This window comes from Tyto alba, unplaced genomic scaffold (genome assembly GCF_018691265.1).
Source record: "Tyto alba isolate M040663 unplaced genomic scaffold, T.alba_DEE_v4.0 Super-Scaffold_17, whole genome shotgun sequence".
Classification (NCBI taxonomy): domain Eukaryota; kingdom Metazoa; phylum Chordata; class Aves; order Strigiformes; family Tytonidae; genus Tyto; species Tyto alba.
This window is the reverse complement of record NW_024881279.1, coordinates 2,550,953-2,572,286: the sequence shown is the minus strand read 5'-3', so window position 1 is coordinate 2,572,286 and position 21,334 is coordinate 2,550,953. Positions and strand designations below refer to the sequence as shown.

Sequence of the window (21,334 nt, the reverse complement as noted above, 5' to 3'; positions counted from 1 at the left end):
GAAACCAGCAGGACTTTTATACAAAAACCATATAGAACACTATGCAATTTGCCAAACTTTTCTCTCCATCTCAGATGTATTTTTAGCTTCAACTGTGTTGGCTTTGATAAAATGAATGATTGTAATTAATGGTGCAGGAACAGTCACAATATGGAACATTTTAGTACAAACACCTCCCACAAAAACTTCTTGATATAAATACACTCAATATCTAAAATACCTTTCTTTCATTTGACTTATTTAAAAACTCTAGGCAATCTGCTAAACGAAAATCAAGTTGCAAATGGCAGACTGATTTGTGATCTCTGCAAGAATTTGCTACCCAGCGATTCACTTCTCAAGTGCAAACCCCAGAAATACCGTGTGGTCTCGTATCACTCTGAGAAACCCAAAAATGACTCATGTCTTACTTACTCGTTAATAATCAGATCTGGTGCAAAACACAGGAGATTTCCATTTGATTGTTTGTATGATCTCCATCCTAAAGCAAAAGCCATTAGGAACATCCATGAGTACTGCAGTAGGGTCATTTGGTCATCCAGATGTAAATTTCGGAAACCTGGAAAAATAAAAATTGAGGTTGCAATAAAAAGGATTGGTTGCAAAAAAAAAAAGAAAAACTCTCATAATTTGGAAAAGGACCATGTTTATCATCAGTACAACTTCTGTATTATCAATGTAGACTACCACTTTTAAAAGCGATAGTTTTTATTTCATCATTGTGTTTCTATCAAATTATAATTTGATAACAATTTCTGCAACTGTGATGACTGTAACCTGAAATAAGAACAAAATTTCTTGCCATATTATGTTCATCTGATTCAGTCAAGTATTTTAGATTAGATCTTTGGCGGAAGAAGAAAACGAAATTAGAACAGTAAGAGGTTTCTTATGAGAAAGTCTTTGCTGGATGAAAAAATGCACTTTAAAATGGGTGCAAAACTTCAGCGCCATTTTCCAGCTACTAAACTTACATTCAAATACTTAGGACACCATTAGGATACAAAATTTTGCATATGTAGAAATTAAGCTTTTGTAACCAAAACAAAACATAATACAAAACATAACACAGAAGAATAGGCAAAAGAGAGCAACAGAAAGAGTAACCTTTGAACTTTGCATTACATATTATATTCACACTTACATACATAGATTTAAAAATAAATTCTCAGCACCCCATCTACAGAAGTGCATGCACACTGAAAGCCTGGGCTCTGACAACCGTGATGTCGGTTATGTTCTGGACACAGTATCAGAGAGATAAGTCTTGATAGGGATGTAATATTAAAAAAAAAAATCATAATATATGAATGTGCTTATCTGGAACCAATGCTCTATTAGTTAGATTAGAAGAGACAGCAATTTATTTAATATACACTATAATTCATTGGGTGATCTTCCAAAAATAACTGGTTTTTAGTTTTTTTGTGAGAGCTGTCCACTAGACAATAAATGGTTTAATGTAAAATTTTGTTCTTATTCAACAACAATTGTACATTGAACTTACAAAATATGTATTTCATTAGTTACCATCATTAACTGCTTCTAATATTTTATGAATATATAGAATGAACAGTGAGGAAATGTGTAAAATCTGAAAATTGGCCCCTTAATCTTAAAACGTAGTCAGCTTTGATTTGCAACACTAGTTCCTATTAGATCCTGCCTACATTTAGCAAGAAAATATTGTGCCATATCGAATCATTATTAAAGTCTGAATTCAAGTTGTTTTTGTTTAATTTTATTAAGCATCTGACATCTAAAGAGCTCATAACAGTGCTACTTCCTGAAGACGTGCAAGTAGATAGCATTCAGTAGACAAATATATAGCAAAACTTGGTATGTCCAGCAACTTCCAGAAAAGCTTCTGGCTTTGTACACAGCAGTAACTATCATTTACTACTTCTAAAATGCAAGTAAAGTGTTTCAAAGTTATTTGAAACTTACTGGGTCAAATCTTGAAATCTTTGCTCAAACCCTCCTCAGGAAAAGGTTTTTCTGAAATCCCAACTAAAGGGTTTGGCAACAGTGCTGGCTTACTGTTAGTATGTCCGACGGTATACAACCAGTAGCAGTATATACAAATTAAATACTCATGAAAAACCAACTTTGCAAACAAACAAACAAAAAAAGAAGATAAAAAATGATGAGTAGTTCCTATTAATATCATTATTGAAGAGAAGGTTGGCATTTTCATTGAGAGCTTGTGTTGTAACCTGAAGAGTTTGCCTAATTAGGAAAACCATTCCGAAGATTACGAATGCAGAACTGTTTTATAAAAATGGTATCTAAATTTGTATTTGAGAATACCAGATGGTCTCCTAAATACTTGTCCCAGAAGAAAGTGTGCGCACGTGAATTCTTCCTAATGTAGACCCCAGTGAATTCAGCACAATGCCCCACGGCAGAAAAGCCCTGACAGACGTACAAATCTCTCTGCTCACATCTCTGCTGGACATACTTATTTGAGATTACGATTCTTTCTTTCCTACTGTTAATTTATTTCCCCTACCTCAGAAGAGACACCGTTATGACTCATAAATTCCATAATCAGACTTTTTTGGTTCCTTTTGGCAGACCTGCTATGTGATGTTATTCTTGGGCAACATATGCATTATCAAGGTGTTTTTGCTAGGGTGTTTGAAAACAGGTTACGGTACTGAGTAGAAAGGGCACAGAGAAAGCCTCTACTATTTGTTTCATCAGGAATAAACAGACCCTCAGCTTTACTTTTGGCTCTGGCCTCTCCCAAAAACATACTGTGCATGATGTCCAAGGCTGAGATTTGACATCACTTCTTCTGTAAAGCAATTGCTACCCGTGACTTCAGGTGGGGCCGAAAGAGCAAGAAACCTTCCACACGCCCCAGGTGACAGTCGGTTTAATCATGTAGCTACAGGGCTTGAGAGAAAATGAACATCTTGACTTCCACCCTGGAACTGGATGCTCAAATGTCTATACCCAGTCAAGAAAAAAAACCCTACAGATAATGGTGAGGGGTGGCAAAAAAAGAACCACCCATGAATGCAGACCCAGACAAGCCAGTACAGCAGCACCAGTCTGTAAGTCAAGAGAATCTCATTGCTAAAAATAATCAAGAAATAACTATCTAACAGGTGGAGCTAGAGCTGATCAAAATAGTTCTCTGTATCCCTTTAAAAAACAAATCTCTACTTTGCTAAGAATTTTAATACTCAATGGCCAAAGGGTTCAAGTAAAATGACCTAACTTGTATTCCTAGTAAACAAATCTTCGCATCTGTGGTTTTTTTTTTCTGCTTTTCCACTCCAGATGTACTTGAGCTCGGCTGTTGCTACAGCTTTATCTGTGAAGGCTTTTTGCAGGGTGCCAAGTACGAAGACAGACCTTAAGGACGGTAATTCTCTGTAACTGGTGCACTTGCGCATTACCTGGTATGGCCTTGGCCCACTTCACGGCCGCCACGACCTGCCGCCCGCCCAGCATGTTGAGGGTGGAGAGGATGCGCCAGCTGGAGTCGGGCAGCGTGCTGTCGTAGCCCGAGTACAGCACCTCGGGCTCGATCACCTCCAGCAGCGAGACCAGGGTGGGCGTCAGCTGCGGCAGCGACGCGGGCACGATGCTCTTGTTTCCAGGCGATTCCGAAACCTCCCGCGTTCCCGTCGCGCTCATCTGCTGAATTCCTTTTATCTTCTTCTTTGTTTTGCGAGCTAGGAAAGTTTTGGTGAGTCACAGGTTAGATAATGGAAAGTGACCACACGGCAATAAAAACGTAACAGAGGAAACGCTGCTTTCGTTTTCCTGCAGTTGTAGATCAGACAGTCGAAACTTGAAAAGAATTTTTTCATCAATCTGTAAGTGATTTCACACTAATTCTAATTAAACTTCCCTTGAAAATGTGTTTATTCTACATTTTAATGAAAGTTGCATTTATGTTAATGTTTCAAAATGTTAAATAATGTCTGCAGGCCTGAGCCTACAATTTCCACTATGTGCAAAATTTCAGAGAAATTTCATGTGACAGCAAAACACCTGTCTGGAAATATTTGCAGGACTGTGCACTTTGTAAGTTCCTTAGAAAAGTAAGTATAGAAACCACACAGAAGAATGGGTGAGAAGTTCCTCAATCTCTCGAGCCAGGGAAAACATTTTTTGAAAATGCTGGGCAGGAGGAGATTTTTCTCTTGCCAACTCTCTTGCATATAAATCAATGCTGTGTAATTAAACCATAAAACTCATTCACCAAATAAATAAAATACCACACAGAAATGTTAACTGTAAACTAAAAAAAGTTGGAGCAACAATTTTATTAGCATATTGTCAATAATGGAGTCTCCTACTTGGCTTTCAGCAATCCTGGATGCAGTCTGCTACACTGAACACACTATTTAACAGAGACCAAAATGCAACCCAGTTCTTTTCCTGTGTCTCAATTAATTAGTTGATTTCTGTTCTGGAACTTCCGAGATAAATCAGTAGCACATAATAGCATCATGTAATGTGGTTTCACATTCAGAGTTTCTACTGACCTATTCAGAATCTCTGATCTTCAGAAATGCACCAACTCCGCAGCTTAACACCATATAAAATCCCCCTCCTGACCCCACTTCTCCCACTGGTGAGGACAGAGACTTCAGAACCTAACTGCTAAACAGAAGAAATTCTCCACAGACCTTGTATAAACTACAGTTTCCCGAAGGCTTATACACTGGCCACATTTGCCAAGACTGTCATGGGGCAATAACAACAGTTATTTCCTTGGAGCAAAGAGCTTCTTGTTATTCTCAGCTAAATTTTGAAATGGCTGTTCCAAAATCCTTTCAACATTCTGGCATTTTTTGCCCCATTATCCTTGCTCTCAAAAGCAAACTAACTGCTTTGACTTAGATTTACATACACATGCCTTCATCTTAATGCAGATACCTGGTATGGAGTATTTCCAGCCCAGAAAGTCTGTTAAAATTATAGTAAAAAGAAATATATCTGATCAGACAAAGTATTATGCAAGAATTTTTATTAGGCTATGCTACTAGGCCTGACTTGGATATATAGTTGTAACTCACAAAAAAAAGAAAGCTGACATAATGTATTTCTTTATAGTTTATTTTCAAATATAAAAATACCGCAAATTTAAAACCAGCTCCTTAGGGCAAATTACAGAAGATGATCCATACAGATAAACTCGGCATGGAAACAAAAGCATCCAAGATTTTCTGTTAAAAACAAACTCCCACCCCCCAAACCCCCGCAGTTTGGCATCCAGCAAGGTTGTACAGGCTTCCTATTTACTGCACACATTGTCTGCCCCTTGGGCAGCTGGCCCGTGCACCTGAACCACACAGGCAGGTCGCCATCCCGGGAGGTGATGAAACATTCCTACCACCATGCTGAAGACCAAATGCTGCCAGAAAGACCTGGAGTTTATGCACTTCACTTCTAAAATGGGATTTATAATGACAAAACCCACCGCAGTTACAGAGCAGGGCAATGAATATTGTTAGAAAGAGGAAGAGAAGGAAGAGATCCTTCAAAAAATTGAAATAAATTCAAAATGAAGATGACAGAAAAAAACCATAAATTGCCAACAGTTTTACTATGAAATGCAATCATAAAGACCAAAAAAATTATGAGATGACTTTTTACAGGCATAAAACCCAACAGTAAATCTTTTTTTCAAACACATCAGAAGGAGAAAGGGTGCCAAGGAATGCCTAGGGTCAATTAACGATGAAAGCGGAAATGAGAATTCAAAGAAATAAAGACTATAGTGCAAAATACCATTATTCTACTGTATAAATCTCTGGTACCTGCAGCTTGATAGTTTTATGTTTCTCCAGTCTCTTACGCCCAAAAAAACATGCAATAGAAACAAGAAAGTTCCAGAAAAGGGTTATAGGTAGAGCCAAAGGTACGACTGATGATAAACCAGACTATAATAGAAAATTATCAAGTAACGTATTTCTAGTGTACAAAGACCCAATTTGTCGTGGCACAAGAGCAGGTATGAATTAAAATACTGCATGGTACATTTGATTATTTATTTAAAAATAAGTTAGTCTTCTACCCAATAGCTAACAATGAAATTCTCTGCCGGTATTAGAAACTTAGAGCTATTCAAAATGTGACTGGACAGATTCAGGAAGAAGTCTACCAGCAAGTAAGGTTAAGCAAAAGGGTCCTTCAGACTGACATGCTAGGATATTCTGATCTCTTGCTATTCATTAACTGGTTTACTTATAACCATTTTTTATGATCTGAGGATACACCTGATGACTTTTCAAAAAGAAATTACTGTCTAAAAGGTATGCAAATTTAATTATTTTTTAAACAACAGTAATTCCTGAACTGTGACCCTAAAATAGCTAAGATAAAAGGAACTCCTCTAGTCTCTTCTGCACTTCATGCTGCCTTCCAGTTTTCTTTTCTAAGAGTTCTTCTCCACGACCAATTCACCATCTGTTCAGATCTGTTCAATAAATCATCATTTTCATGGCTGTTTTTCACTGCTTCACACTACCTTGGGTCCTTTCATTTTTGCATTGCTGAGTTTCGAGATCTCTTTTCCCTCTCAGTCATAAAAGCTTCCCCCCCCTCCTTTTTCCAACAACTTATATAACAATATCCATCCTCCAGAAAGTCACTATTCTCTAGGATTCTCTGTGCCAAAATTGAGGCGAGCAAACTACAGCTGGAAGGTCTCCAAGCTACATGCGGAAAAGTGGCAAGTATCAGACGTCATCCAATTTTAATTTTCTTTGGTGCAGAAGGCAACTCAAGTAACACATCCTAGGGACTGAGATAGCTATATTGGTGTCTAGAGTTCACAGAAATTGATGGAGGAATGGAAAGGCTTACTGTTAGAGTAATATACATAATAAGGTACTTTATTCATATAGACAAATATGTCAATATGATATCTGTATTTTGAAAATGACTATGTAGAGAAAAAATAGAAACAAGTCTTAAACCAAAATGTATTCCTTTCCACGTCAAAATGAGAACTGTGGGGTTTTTTTGCATCGTTCTAAACTTTCTTTCTTTAGGCTCTGCTGTTACCTCTACTTACTACTGGCCATGCCAGCCCCAGCAGGGCATTGCATCTTTCCACCTTGGACACCAAGAGTAGGCAAGTGGACTACCCTGCTATTATCTCTGAAGTTGCAAGGTTCAGCCCACTGGGAGTGTCTAAAAGCTAAATCTAGCTCCAGGGAGACACTCGCTGAAAACCTCATGTACTTTAAGGATTTATTTTAGAATCCACTATTGTAGACTTTGGCTGTTAAGAGATGCATGTTTACATGCTGCACACAGTAACACCTCACCAAACCGACCAGCAACCTTCTCTCTTCCCAGCAAACCTCTACGATGAGGTATGGGATGTACCTGTAAGTGCGTCACAGGAAGGGAAGCACTTTAGAATTGTTTTTTTTCCCTTTGCTCTGAAAGACAGGGCATGTAGAGCCATGTGCAGTGCAGAAAAACTGGTGAGAGAGGTTGGAAGCAGAAGAGGAAGAAGGGGTGTGCTAACATAGACTCCAATATGCGTACCATCTATCTCTCTAACAAAATTCACCACTTACATTTTACCAAAGGATATTATCACTGACTGAAATGAAACTCTGTTTGTATTTGTATCTGACAAACACATTTTTGACATTTTCATTTTATCTGACAATTTTGATTATACAAGTATCACCATGATAACTATGCTAGTAAGTACTGTATTAATCTCTACAGCTCAAGGAAAAAATATCAAGCATAAAACATAGCTGACACTAATAAAAATGTTTTATGCCATTTTACTACTACTGCTAAATCTCTAGTTGATGTGGTCTTCAGTTTCTCATAAGCCATCCAGGAGTTAGCACAAAATAAATATGTACTGGTACATTTACATTTATTTATTTAACCTATGTTTTCTAGAGAGATTCTGACAGACATTTTAGAAGAATCCACAGCATGAACAAAAAAAAATTTCCTTTTCTTCAGTTTGAAGTTAGAAGCCCCACTCCAACTTTAGATCTGTGTCTCTGGGCTTTCCCTCTCACCCGTGGTTTCAGTGCCAGGTCACTCTCCTGAGTAAGGATGGGCAGGCGTCACACTTCCCTAGAGTCCTAGAGTTCTGCTGTCTCAGATTCAGTAAAAAAGCAACTAGATATATGTGCTGGCAGGAATAAAAAATAACCTTGTTTTGTGTGTATGACTCACTTCTGCTGAACATACTGAGAGATGGAGCAACTGAGTATGGATAGGAAAGTAGAGGAGAAATTCTAGCATTAAAAAAGTCTTGCTTTTCATTAAAATGCTCATACATGCCATAAAATGCAGTACTTCCTTTTAACATATTCAAGTGCTACTCAAATAATTGCTTTCGCTTCAGAAGCAGCATGACCTTTATTGTCTAGGACTCAAAAATAAAAAAGGGATATGAACATTTTAAGTTACCTTCAAGGTTCATGCCAGCTTGAAGACATTTCCGGTAGCGGCATGCTGGACAGTTTTTCCTCCGAATTTTGTCAATAATGCAGTCGTTTCTCCCAGCACACAGATAGTTGTGCTGCCCTGTATTCACAAAGACAAAGAAAATAACGGTAAGCTCTACAATTAAAGCAGTAGATGAAGTCATTCACTCTTACAGTAACGTTAAGGATCTGGGGACTATATAATACCTTTACTTACCGTACTTCATTTCTTGCAAAAATAAGATCGGTATCCATATGATTTCATATATCTATACACCAGACAGATTTCTCACATTTAGACATCAAAGCCAATAAATTTAGGTAGAAATCTTACTTTCTATTCGTTAACATCAGGCAAATTCTATTTTAAAAACTATTTTTCTCTTAAGTTTCTCAAAGCTATCTTCTATAGCATGTTTCCAATTTCCCTAAACGGTTTCATAAGAGGAGTAAAAAATGTTCATAAAGACATTTTAAGAGTATACACGTAAACAGTTCTAGAGATCCATAGACATAGCTTTCATCATTTTGAAAGTCATAAAACCTCCTGCTTGTTTAAGTTAGTCTGAACTAGACAAACCAATCTCTCTGACATTTTTATGGATTCACAGATTCTGACCACAACTGACCCTAAAAATACAGCAACTTGAACTACATAAATTAAAATAATTGTACTTCTTAGCTCTTATGAGCAGGGCAACAGAATAGTATCTATTCTAAATTATTAGAATGATATGAATAAATGTCTCTATATAACTTATTTAGAGAAAGGTATTACTAAAGGAAATATTCTTCTCCCAGATAGAGATCAAGAAACATGTTTCCTTAGAGGGCAGAAAGCTGCAACCTAGGCTTTTACACTACATTTCAAAGTCCTGGGAGTATAATATTGCAAGAAATAAACATATTTTCCAAATAATGAATTATTAACAATGGAGTCTAAGAGTCTTCTCACAGAAAAAGAGCTTGGTTAAGAAATTTGTTTCAAGTCAGCTGTGAAAATTATGGGTATTCAGAGTCTATTAACTATGGCTTTAGTCAAACTCCTCCAGTGAAGTGTTTCAAGTTGATATTCCAAAGAAGCCCTGAACGTTTTTCTGAACGACCGCCCTGACCTTTTTCATCGAACAAGAGGAAGCCTTACTGACCTTTGTATAATTTTTGTGTTTAAGATAACATAGAAAATAGATCTGCGATTCACAATTCTGTTTGCCATTAGCATACTAATATGTATAGAATAAATAAACATGCATGCACACATGAAATACAAACTGATGAATATCTGTCATCATTGTAGTAGAACAGAGATTACAATTTCACATCTCACAAAGATGTTCGGCGAGACCATGGTTTCACACAGTCAATACAGGTGCTTCAGGTACAGATTTTCCTGAGCAGTTCCATTTTTTTTCATAACAAAGAGCTTCATTTCAGTGAAGGTACTGTTTGGTTTCTTTTATTTACTACTTACAATATAATACAAAGAAATAGAGTAGCTTTCACCTAAAAAAGGCAAGAATAGGTATCATAGCCCTTCTGTCACATGAATATTTTGTAGAAAACTGAAGGGCCGTTGATGCCACCTCCTGCTTCATGTCTGACTTCTGCCCAGAGGACATGCCAGTGGCACAAAGGAATGCATTTCTGTTATCTTTGTTGCTCAAAAACCAGATATTTCACAAACAATACACTGGCAAAAACTGGTAGTGAGGAAATGGAGATGTTTCCAAGGGGATTTACAGCAGACAGGGGCATTTTACAGAGCGGCTGGCAGCAAAGTCGGCGCCCGGGGCTCTGAAGCACTCTGAGACTGAAGGAGACTTTGCTCATCTGAGCACACCGGCACGTAAAAAGGTTAGACATCGCAGACACAAGATTTTGGAAGATGGGAATTAAAACCGCTGAAGAACAAGGACAACCTGGAGCACAGCAGGAGGCAGGGGTGCTGGGGTCTCTAAGTGGAGGGGAGGTGTGAGGATCTGAAGCAAGGCGAGGAAGCGGAGGTGGGGAGGAGTGGTGAAGATCTGGGTTGGCAGCGGGGGGGGTAACACGCTGGGAGGTGAGAGGGGTTGGTCCTGGGAGCTGTGAAACCAAACCCCAGTGGCTCCGAACCACCAGGAAAAGAAGAACTAAACCAGGATGGCTTTGGTCACCATGCATTCCTGAAGAAAGGCCTGTTTATGGGAAGAACTGTATATAAATACACAGCTGCTGTCCCACCTTCATCCTGTCTCTTCTCCACTAGTTCTACTCTTTGCTGAGAGAAATACACTTTATATTGATTTTCTAGATACTGATACTTTCAGTTTCTGTGACTATTTCTGTCACAGTACACATGTGTGCAGACAAAGGTACAAAAATGGGTTTCAGGTTAAAGGCTGAAGAACCAATGTGCAGAGTCAGCTTGATATGTATGATCTGTATACTAACAGGTACCTGGCAGCTATTAATAAAAAAGATACTGCAGAAACAAATTCTTTTTATATATAGCCCTAATAAGAAAAATGCCTATAAGCAACAGAAGCAAATGAATTGTTCCTTGAAGTGAATACCAGAACTAACAGATCCTGGAAGAGCTCCTGAAAACATCCATAATATCTGTCGGAAGTATTAAGGTTGGGATAATCTGTGGAACAGTAAAAATGTAAGCAGAGGCAAGCCTTGGGAATTATTGCAATTTTTCAGCTACAAGCCTGCTTACATTCTGGTCTACATGAATGAAATGTAAGATGTGGCAAGTCACATCACTGATTAAAAGGAATTACTAGGTTGATTTCTTCACGTATCAATACTTGTGTGATTTATTTAAGCTTGAGGATGGGCAAAACCATTGCCATGACATATATCCATCTGCCATACAATACTTCTCCTGAGGGACACCCAGTGACCTTATTTTAATCAAAAATACAGATAATTCAAATAAAGAGCCTGGCTCTAAATGGGAGTGCAACACCAGACAGGACCAGTTGGGAGGCACTTTGCACTTCAGCTCATATTGTCTCTTGTGATACTTCAGAAACAGCTTCAGCCTCCAACAGAACTGAGATCCTTTCCCCTTGTGACTAGCAAAAGCTGCGATATGAACTTGACTTTTCCGATCCCTCCGAGAGGCTCTGAGGTTCCACAGAGCTCCCTACTGCTCCCAGGGACCTGGGGATGGGGAGCTGCTTCTGAACAGCTGAATGGCTCGCCTTTGTCAAAGCAGCTTTCCCTCTTCTCCAGTGAAACGCAACTTGCAAAAACGTCAGCAAAAAATGATAGTCTGATTCACCTCAAAACACCCAGTAATGGCTGCAGGAAGAAGGCACGAGGCAGGGAACCCTGTACGGTTGTAACTAAGGATGACAATTTCAGAACAGAGGAATCGCTATCCTTTCAGAGACACCAAGCATATACTCTAACTTTTCTGCATCTCTCTGATACTGGATCGAAGAGTCAGACATCGAGGTACAAAATGGCTACTTATGCAGACCCAAAATCACAGATTCCTTACTCTGCTATACACACTACAGATTCACATTTAGTTTTCTATCATCTCCATTTTCCGGAATTATTTTCTTCCTGTGATTAGAGAGAAATCTTGATGATCCAAAATCACACACATGTTCCTGTTACTTAGTTACCCCTGCAAATAACACACATGGACATGTGATATAACCAATACTGCCTAGAGGAAAAATTACAAAACTATCATAACCTTGCATACAACAGGTTTATCAAGTTTTACATACAGTTTTGTACACAAAACAGCTAACACTGAACTTAAAAATCACAAGCTTTACAAATCTAACGCATACAAGACAAATATCAGTATATAAATAGGACAAATAAACAAAAACAACAGTGAAAGCAAATGAAAGAAATAAAAAGCCAAGAAAACAATACATCCTTTTACTCTGTGAGTGAATGGGAGCCTTTTATAAATGTAAATGGAATCTATGCTTCAAATAATACGCCATTATCAATGTTATTTACCATGAAAAGATCAGTGATATAATGGATGGGATTTTCCAGTAGGATTCTAGCAAAAACCAGTAAGATTAAATAGTCTGGTTTTGAATGTGGATGATATGCATGTGGATTTTATATTTTTAAACAGCAAATTCATCAAGAGTGTCTTACCTTCCACAGCTCTTTTGAAGAACACTTTGCAGCTGCCACAAGTAAGAACACCGTAATGACACCCAGAGGCCTCATCAGAGCAAACAAGACAGAGCTTGGGAGGTGGTCCCGTAGTTGCTGAGGTTGTAGATGGAGAAGAGCTTACATCTGATCTCATTCCAGGGCTAAAAAAACAAACAAACAAACAAACAAACAAACCCCATAAAAATACTTTTAATTAAGATCTATAGGATACTGGCAAACATAAAATTCATAACTGCAAGAAATGGATTGCCCTTATCCTCAAATATTACGGTTTTGCACACAAAGTTCTCTAGACTCTGAAACAGTTAAACAATTAATTTTTTGAAACATAAAGCTGTATGGATTTTTCATGGCCTATTTGACTAGGTCAAGATTACATCCCTTATACATTTCTGAAGCCAAGTTTCTTGCACAGTTATCATAGCCTTTAAAATTGATTCTTAAATAACATTCCATATTGTTTTAATTATTGTCACATTCTCTGCAGTCTGCATTGAGTCCTACAAGAAATTCAACTCCAGTACCATCACAGAGGCTTCTACTGGGATACTATTATGCAACAAACTGTGCAAATTAAGCCATATATTGATATATACTCACAGTAATAAATTATTATTTCACCCCAGCATTTTAGGAAAAGAATATATATTCCTAATTTCAGAATCTGGTTTTCCTATGCAAACGTACCAGCCATCTACAAATGAAGGGTGAGTTCTTTAACAAAAAAAATAAATCATTGTTAGAACAATAAACAATCTATCGTCATCACCCTCGAGCTGCTTCTAATCATAAGGGCTGAACCAACAGTGGCTGTGCCAAAGTTCAGAGGCTAATCTTATTCAGCACCTGTAAACAGCACAGCCTGTTGAAGGCTGCCTCGATGCCTCCTGTTATAAGGCCCATTTTGGTGAGTTTATTTTCACTAAGTTTTAAACTTCTAAAATGCAATTTCTAACCTGTATGCTTAACTTAAAGTGATTTTCACAGAAAGTTTTGTCCAGCCACATTCCAGATGAAGGGAGAATGCAACACTTTTTTAAGACTTCGGTGTCTTTGCTCGGAAACTCTCCAGATCATCCATGTTCCCTGATGTGGGCTTAAAAATTCGTATGTGGGCTGACTTTTGCATGGAAAATTCCTTTTCCTCTCCTCAAGAAAGTCTGACCAGATTTGGTCACACATTTTTAAAAAAACCCCATAGTTCTCAAACATTCACATAAACCTCAGAATTCCAGCCCAAATTAAAACACGCCAATACCTGGGAGGCTTTACTTTCAAGCAGTTTGCTTCCATATGCCCCATACCCAGAGAGATATTGAAAAATGATCTGTCCAGATTTCAAATGATTTCTGTGTTTGCTCTTACTGAGAGGGAGCTCGATAATAAAATCAGACAAGGAGCAGGAATGCTACCTCTCAAATACAGAGGGATAGAACTCAAACCAGAATAAAGTGAAGTCCACACTTTGACAAATACGGAACCAGAGGGCAGAGAAAAGTGAAAATGAGACAGCACAGGCAGCAAAGACCTAAGGTACATGTAGATCCCCCTAAAAAGAGAGTCTGATAACAGCTAGAGGAGAAGGTGGCCTGTATCTGAGCTAGAGCAGGGAGGGCTGAGCAGAAAAGTAAAAAACAGACAAGAACACAGCAACAGCTCAAACATGCTGGAATAAATGTGGGAACGAGGGAAGAATAAGACCAGGACAAGGGTGGTGTAAAGGCTTCAATGTGAAAGGCTAGCAGTGGGAATGAAGTAGAACGAGTCAACCTGGAGGAAAAAGGGAAGAAAAAAAGCCCACCCCAGGAAAGAACGCTTCTTTCCAGAACTTAGGAAAACTCAAATCTGCCACATCGCTTCTTTCTGTTCTGGAATATTTGGGAAATGCTACAACATTTCTACTCTATTATTCTGCAAAGAAGTTGTCAACCATCATTAGCTAGTCTGTCAACTAAAGTGGCAGTCACCGATAGATTGTAATCCTGTTTATGATCCATATGATGGCTTTTCTGTGTTTTCTAATTAATTTGTCTTCTTTTAAAGAGCAGAGAGCTATAATAAAATACTAAGGTTGCACAATCCAGCACTCAACATCCAAGTAATGGCAGAATGTAATTCAACCCAGTTACATTTATTTGATGTCCTTACAAACACACATCTTTAATTACATGCCTATCCTAATTTCTGCACAGCACATCTGCCTTCCTCAGTGCAGAGGCGCTCTAGGAAGGCACACTGTGACGATGGAAGCTGCCATTGGCATGGCCCCATCTCCTCTGATGAAGAAGTTGGCTGATAGAAGCTGATGGCTGCGGGTTTGCAGGAAGAGAAACCTCCTGGTTAAGGAAGCTGGGGATTCAAATCTACTTCTGCCTCATCACAAAGCTGTGCGTGACAGTATTTGGTTACCACAAACCAGCCTTTTCAGAAGCCCTGCCTTCTCAACACACGGCTTGAGATCCAGCACGTGCTTTGGCGACAGGGACGTACACCCTCAGGTCGAGGGAGCCATGCTGTGAGCTGGGGTGACACCCAGCTCCTCGGCGGCAGAGCCCCCTCCCCACCACGCGACCGGCACTGGTGCAGGTGGTCGACACCGACCACCTCCCTGGGTGCTTCCCCGCACATCTGGGCTCGGGCCGCGCTCCGAGGGGGACGTCCCGGTGCCCTCGGGGCGGCTCGGGAAGCCCAGAGCAGAGCCCGAGCAGCACAGCCCCATCTCGGGGTGCTGGGCCACAACGTGCCACCCCCGGCCCTGGCTGGATCTCCGAGTGAATCCAGGGACCGGGGGGCAACCCCAGCCTGGAGACCCTGCAACTTGTCTCTTTGCTCCCTCGCAGCTTTCCTGTTTAATTAGACAAATAATTTGGACTACAAAGCTTTGCTTCCTCTCATGCGATGCATATATTACTTTCTTCTGTGGTTTGGTTTGTCGCGTCGTGGTGGCTTTTTGTGTGTTTTGTTTTGTTTTGTTTTTCCCCCCCAGCTTACTGATCCATTTGGAAAAAGGAATTAAATTCTTTCTCCATCCTGTAATGTCATATTTAAAAACAAACAAACAATCAAACAAACAAACAAACCAAAAAAAAAAAACCAACAAAACACTTACCTCAAAAACAAAGCCCTCTATTAAAAATAGTAATCACTGGACAGTTAAAAGCTACTGTAAATTGCCTTATTTTCTCTTAAGTATTAGGCCCAGTAGCTCCTTTGTTTGTAGTAAAAATCTCAGTTTAAACGTTGGAATATAGGCTGGGAGCCTATGATTTTAAATAAGGAATAGAACTTGAGAACTTAATTTCATTAAAATGACTAAAACCAGAAAAAGATGGAAACATCTTTTTATGCACAGTTTTGAAGACAGCTAATTTAGATACAAAAATTACAATCTTTATACCTTACAAATTTCTGACAAAAGCATTTTTAAGGAAACATTCATCAACTGTCATAGAAACTATGGTAGTGACAAACATATTCCACTGAAACTTTTCAATCACCTTTAATTTTTAAACAGGGCTCACTTTCTGTACCAGTAACATAGAAAAGGTAATATGAGAAAGAAAACAGATGATATGACTTACAAAACTAAAAATAAATTATTACATTGATTAATAAAGCAGTAGCCAGCAATCTAATCTGGGCTTCTGGCATATCTTCTCGAGCCTGGCTGTATCAGATAAGGCCAATATTTACTAACTGTGTGGAGAGCTGCCAGACACTGACAGTCCCCTGATTGTGTAAAACACAATTTTCCTCGCCTGAAACATGGAGAACAGGAGGGATTAGAGTGCGTAAGGGCTCCTGCAGGACCTACAACAAACTGGCTTGAGGTTTAATATAAATCTTCTACCTATGCAGTTATATGTAGAGTAGAAGACAACCAACCACTTCCTAAGGAAAAGGTGAGGGAGGGAAGTTACATTCTGAGATAATACAATAATAAAAAAGCTACCTTTCAGTTATTTGCAAAAATGTTTTTAAACTTGGCAAAAACATAATAAATGATTATTCTTATCTAAATAAAAGAAAAATTCAGGAAGCATAGATAAGAGAGGAAAAAAAATTCCAGATTTTAAGGGTTCCAATTTTGTAAAAACTTTAATTAAATTTTATTTTGGGAGGCAAGGTATTGTTTGTTTAAAGGTATGAGATCCATTCTCATGTGCTTTCAGAAACTATTTATATATAATCTAATTTTATTCATTCGTATAGATACATTTATTGTTTCCAGTCAAGGAAACAGGTGGGTAAAATGGAAAGACCTCAAGAAAAGAAGATGCAGCCACAGTAACGAGCGGCGTAGAAATCAAGCTGTTTAACCAAAGCCATTTCTGTGTTAATCATTTACCAGAGGGTTTCAGACCAGGCTCAAGGTTCAAAGGCTGCTAAGCCGGGTGTGGTAAGGTCCACGGCGGGGCAGAGCTCTCGCGCCTCGCGGCCGGCCCGGCGGGTGACGCGGCATCGGCCAGGGCAGCCAGCAAACCCACAGCTGGCTACCAACGTCCGAGCAGAAAGGTGTGGCAGGGAAAGCTGGTCGCTCTTTGAGGAAACCTTCCTCCAGCGTAGTTGTTCATTACTGAAGAAAACATTTGCTTTTTTCCCCCTTTCTTCTATCTTTACTGTGAAGAATATAAGACCTTCTTGCTAACAACAGAATGTGCACGCTCCCACACTCTAAACCTACTAGAACTACATTATTTAAAAAATATACTACTCTCCCACTACTTTACATTATTAAGTGAAAAAACCCCTCTAGTGAGATAATGAAGAGATGAATACTTTCAGCAACTAAAACTTCTAGTCATTTACAGTCTACAACTTGCAACTCTTTACCGGTGCATGAAAGCTTAGGATGACCAGCCTTGATCACATTTTGTCCAAAACCGTGCTCAGCCCTAGCACAGTTCTGCTGAAGGGTAAATTGTTTTTAAAACTGCAAATTAAATTAGCACCATTAGCACGTTACACAAGTGCAATGAGTAGAGAACTTGGTTAACAGTTTAAAAAACTAACTGCATTTAAGGAAAATGGCTGCAAGCTACAGAATGGGAGAAGCAGCAGCTCAGGAAATGTGTGGGGCCAGTAGGCAAAGAAGCTGTCAGCTTGGCAATTTTCACCTTTTTTTTTTTTAAAAAAAAAAAAAATATTACCCCCCAAAAGTTCAGGGCAAGTGCGTAATACAAGGGGTTTTTTCAGACATATGGATAACAAAGGTATTCCCTGGTGCTGCTATAAATTACAAAACCAGAACACCTGCAACTGGCTCCTAAAAACGTGTAAGAAAATGGTATTTGTGTCCAACTTCCAACTCCAAGGAAAGAAAAGGATGTGATACGTCTCAGATGGGAAGAAACACCTCAAAATTTGACTATATTTATTATTTAAGTTTAAAGCAGGGTAAACAGACTATTCATTTTGCTCCTACTTCTAATCTATGGCTTTACAAATATGAGTTGCATTCACTCTGTATGAAATAGACCACAAAATATTGCACCCCGTAAGTCCTGGTTCTCCAGCATAAGTCACCTTTATATTGAACTCACATATTCTTAAAGGCAAGTTACTTATCTGCTTAAGTAGTGTCACCAAGTTAACAGTAAAGAAACGATTTTCAATGTCAATGACATCTGGGCCTCATTCTTATCTTCTAGCAATGAGAACAATGTAAACACTCAGCTGCATACACCAAGTGATTACATTTTTCAAATTGCTTGCTTATTTCTTTATTAACTAGAGATAGTAGTAATTATTTTATACACCTTCTTAGGCAGGAAAGCAGTTTTAAATTCAGGCAGGAAAAAATTTTAAAACAAGGCTATTGACACTATACTTTTCATTACAATATTAAAATAAAAGTATAATTGCCAATGGAAAATTATTTCAAAAATGTGTTTTGCTGAACCACAGTCTCTTTAAACTTAAGTGAGCATGTTACAAGAGACTGAAAATTGGTCAGAACCAATGTCTTCCCCCCAGGCTGCCCGCAAACTCTACGCGGACACACACAGAGGCTCTGGTTTGTTCATGCAGCTCACCCGCCGTCAGTGGGCATTAAATGCACAGCGAGGTCCCCAGGGTCAGAGTGGCTTGGGGCGCGGGCTCAGACACTGCTGCTGGCTGCCCGGACAGACAAAACACCTGCAAACCCACAAAGCAACCCAAAAGCCCCTCCAAATAACTCAAGAATTGGTAGGTTCTGTATAAAAGTTTTCTTTCCTGTTTTGCACTTAGACAACTGAACTGTTTTGGCAAAAGCGTTCTTCTTGATTACAAGCACGTCCCCAGCGATGTCATCATAAATTAAAAATCTACTACAGATTACAGCATATAACCAAAACCCGTGAATAAAAGCATCCAGTGTTGCTGTTTTACAGCCCATCTTAAAGCCAAGACGATTAACGCCATTGCCTTTATCATGTACCCAGATAAGTGCCGTATCATGACTTGATAAACCAGTAAACCAGATTTTGAACTAACAGTCTAGTTTTGTGCACAGGCCTGTAACACGACCAAGATAACACCAACATGAGGAGTGGGTCACCCACAAAGGCCATAGGCCAATTTTGTTTCATTGCTGGATACAGAAATTTGTGGCAGAGAAACATGTTATTTTACAAATAGATTGGCAGTTACCATTGTGCTGCCTCCTGACATTGCCTCTATGTCAGGATAAATTTTACTGCTAACTTACAGTGGAGTACTGGGATTCTAATTTACAGAAAAATGTAAAATATGAGACATACCTGAAGCAGCAAAGTGTCATAATTAACCTCTCCATCTACAGAACAGCATACATTTTACCATCCCTTTAATACAACTGAAACAGACTGTAGGATTCACTGTTTTGTATAATGTCTCCTCAAATACAATAAACGTTTTTGCTTATGTTTCCAACAAGTCAGGTACAGAGTAACAAGGACACTGACCGAGGTATCCAGACTGAGTCAAACCAAAAAACTGACTTCAGTTCACACCAAGAAAAGGCTTTACATATATCCATTATGAAAGATTTTATGTATAAAAACACACTTCGTGTTGGCAAACAAAATTGGAACGAACTCCGTTCCTGCAGGCATTGTACAGGAGCAGTCAGACCTTGGTGCTGGTGAGGTTTTGATCCCCGTAGAGCCCAGAGGTCTGAAGAACCACCTGTATTGCAAACCTAAGTGCTGCTCTCCATAAGTATATGAAAAATTAGTATTTAATTAGAAACCCCAGTGCATACAAGCCTTGGCTGCACAGGAAGTCCTGCCTTCTCCTCGCCCGCCCCGAGCCCACGCCTGCACACCCAGAGTGCTCTGGAGGCTGGAGGGAACGCCGGCTCCACGGCCACGGGACACGTCCTGACATGGGAACACCACGCACGCACACACACCCGCCACCGGCCACAATCTGCCGCGCACACAATAATTCTGTGTTTAGTAGAGCTCCAGTGACAAGCACGTGCTGTAAAGAACAGGCTTCACGGAGAGCTGGTGTTTCGCTACGGGTAGGCAGAGGCAGCAGGGACTACCAGTCCAAGCACTGCTGTTTCATCTCTCATAAATTACACTCTACTCAATAAAAATAAACCCTGAGAGCACAGGCAAATACCAGTAGCATGTTAACAGAATAATGATTTGCAGGGATTCCCGACACAGCCAAGGGAAGCAAACCCCCCGTATCAAACAGCGCCGGTTCCCCATGGGCATCGGGCCCTTTTATCTCTCTCTCTCAACGCCTGCACGATGTTTACTCCCAAACCTGCGGACGAGGTCCCACCGCAGGTGACTCGGCGCTCGCTTTCATTAACACGCCGGCGCCGGGCGGGCTCGGAGGAGCCTCCAGTAGCTCCAGAGCCACCGGCACCAAAGACACCCCTTCTCCCCCTCCGAAATGGCGTCCGCTACCATTTTAGAGCTCGCACAGGAGTGAGAAAGAAACACTAACGCAAGTGAGCGACGCGACTTTTTTTTTTTTTCCCTTTTGGATACTCTCCAGAAGGTAAAGGTTTCAAGGGCACAGGCAAAGCTTTCTTGGAATGGATAAATGGTAATTGATGTTGCAGCTGCAACCTTAGCTAGAGCTCTTGGGATTTCAAATGTACTACAGCCCTGAAGTATTTATGACCAGAATATGATAATTAAATTATATGTTCTAAACTTTTACATTTATTACAGTGCTCCAGTAAAGCAGCCAAAAATTCTTACCTTCAAGGGTAGGACTTAATTTCTATATGAATCAATTTATGCATATTTTTTCAAAAGGTCTTTTTAAAAATTCATTGTGCATCCTTGCTTTGTTACATGAAGATGCAGGGCGGGGGGGGGGGGGGGGGTGGGGGGAAGTAAGACAGAAGCCAGTACCCTTACATTTAAATAAAAACCTTACATAAAAATACACAAGCAAATCATCCTGGGCCATTTTAATTCTTTATGCTTTTCTGGATAACAAAATATGCATTTGATCTGCATATATTTACAGACAGGTTGTGGATCATCTGAAAACTTGACTTTCAAGAACTCAATCTTGCAGATACATCCAGTTTTACATGTGCATGTACGCACTCTGCATTTACAAACTAAGGTGCATACAGGTGCCTCTGCAAAAAGAGACCCTCATTAGGAAGACTGCAAGACTAATATGCAGTCAGTAGAAGAAAGCTCAAAAATCTAATCAGAATTAATTTGTTGGTTTGTTTGTTTTTTTTTCCATTTTAAGCACAATACATGGAATTGTTCCTAGTCCATTCAGTCTCTGCTGCAAGC

The 21,334-nt window shown here is 39.4% G+C and overlaps 1 protein-coding gene across 2 annotated transcripts in view; it reads right to left on the bottom strand.

Annotated features, from left to right (window-relative positions):
* Positions 1-21,334, bottom strand: part of NR3C1 (nuclear receptor subfamily 3 group C member 1) — a 74,059-nt gene that overhangs the window by 17,165 nt on the left and 35,560 nt on the right. For both annotated transcript variants that reach the window (XM_033006005.2, XM_033006008.2), the window contains exons 3-6: positions 12,564-12,727; positions 8,425-8,541; positions 3,411-3,689; positions 415-559 (exon numbers count right to left, since the gene is read on the bottom strand). In XM_033006005.2, coding sequence (XP_032861896.2) covers positions 415-559; positions 3,411-3,689; positions 8,425-8,541; positions 12,564-12,727 — 705 coding nt within the window. The remainder of the gene's footprint in view (positions 1-414; positions 560-3,410; positions 3,690-8,424; positions 8,542-12,563; positions 12,728-21,334) is intronic.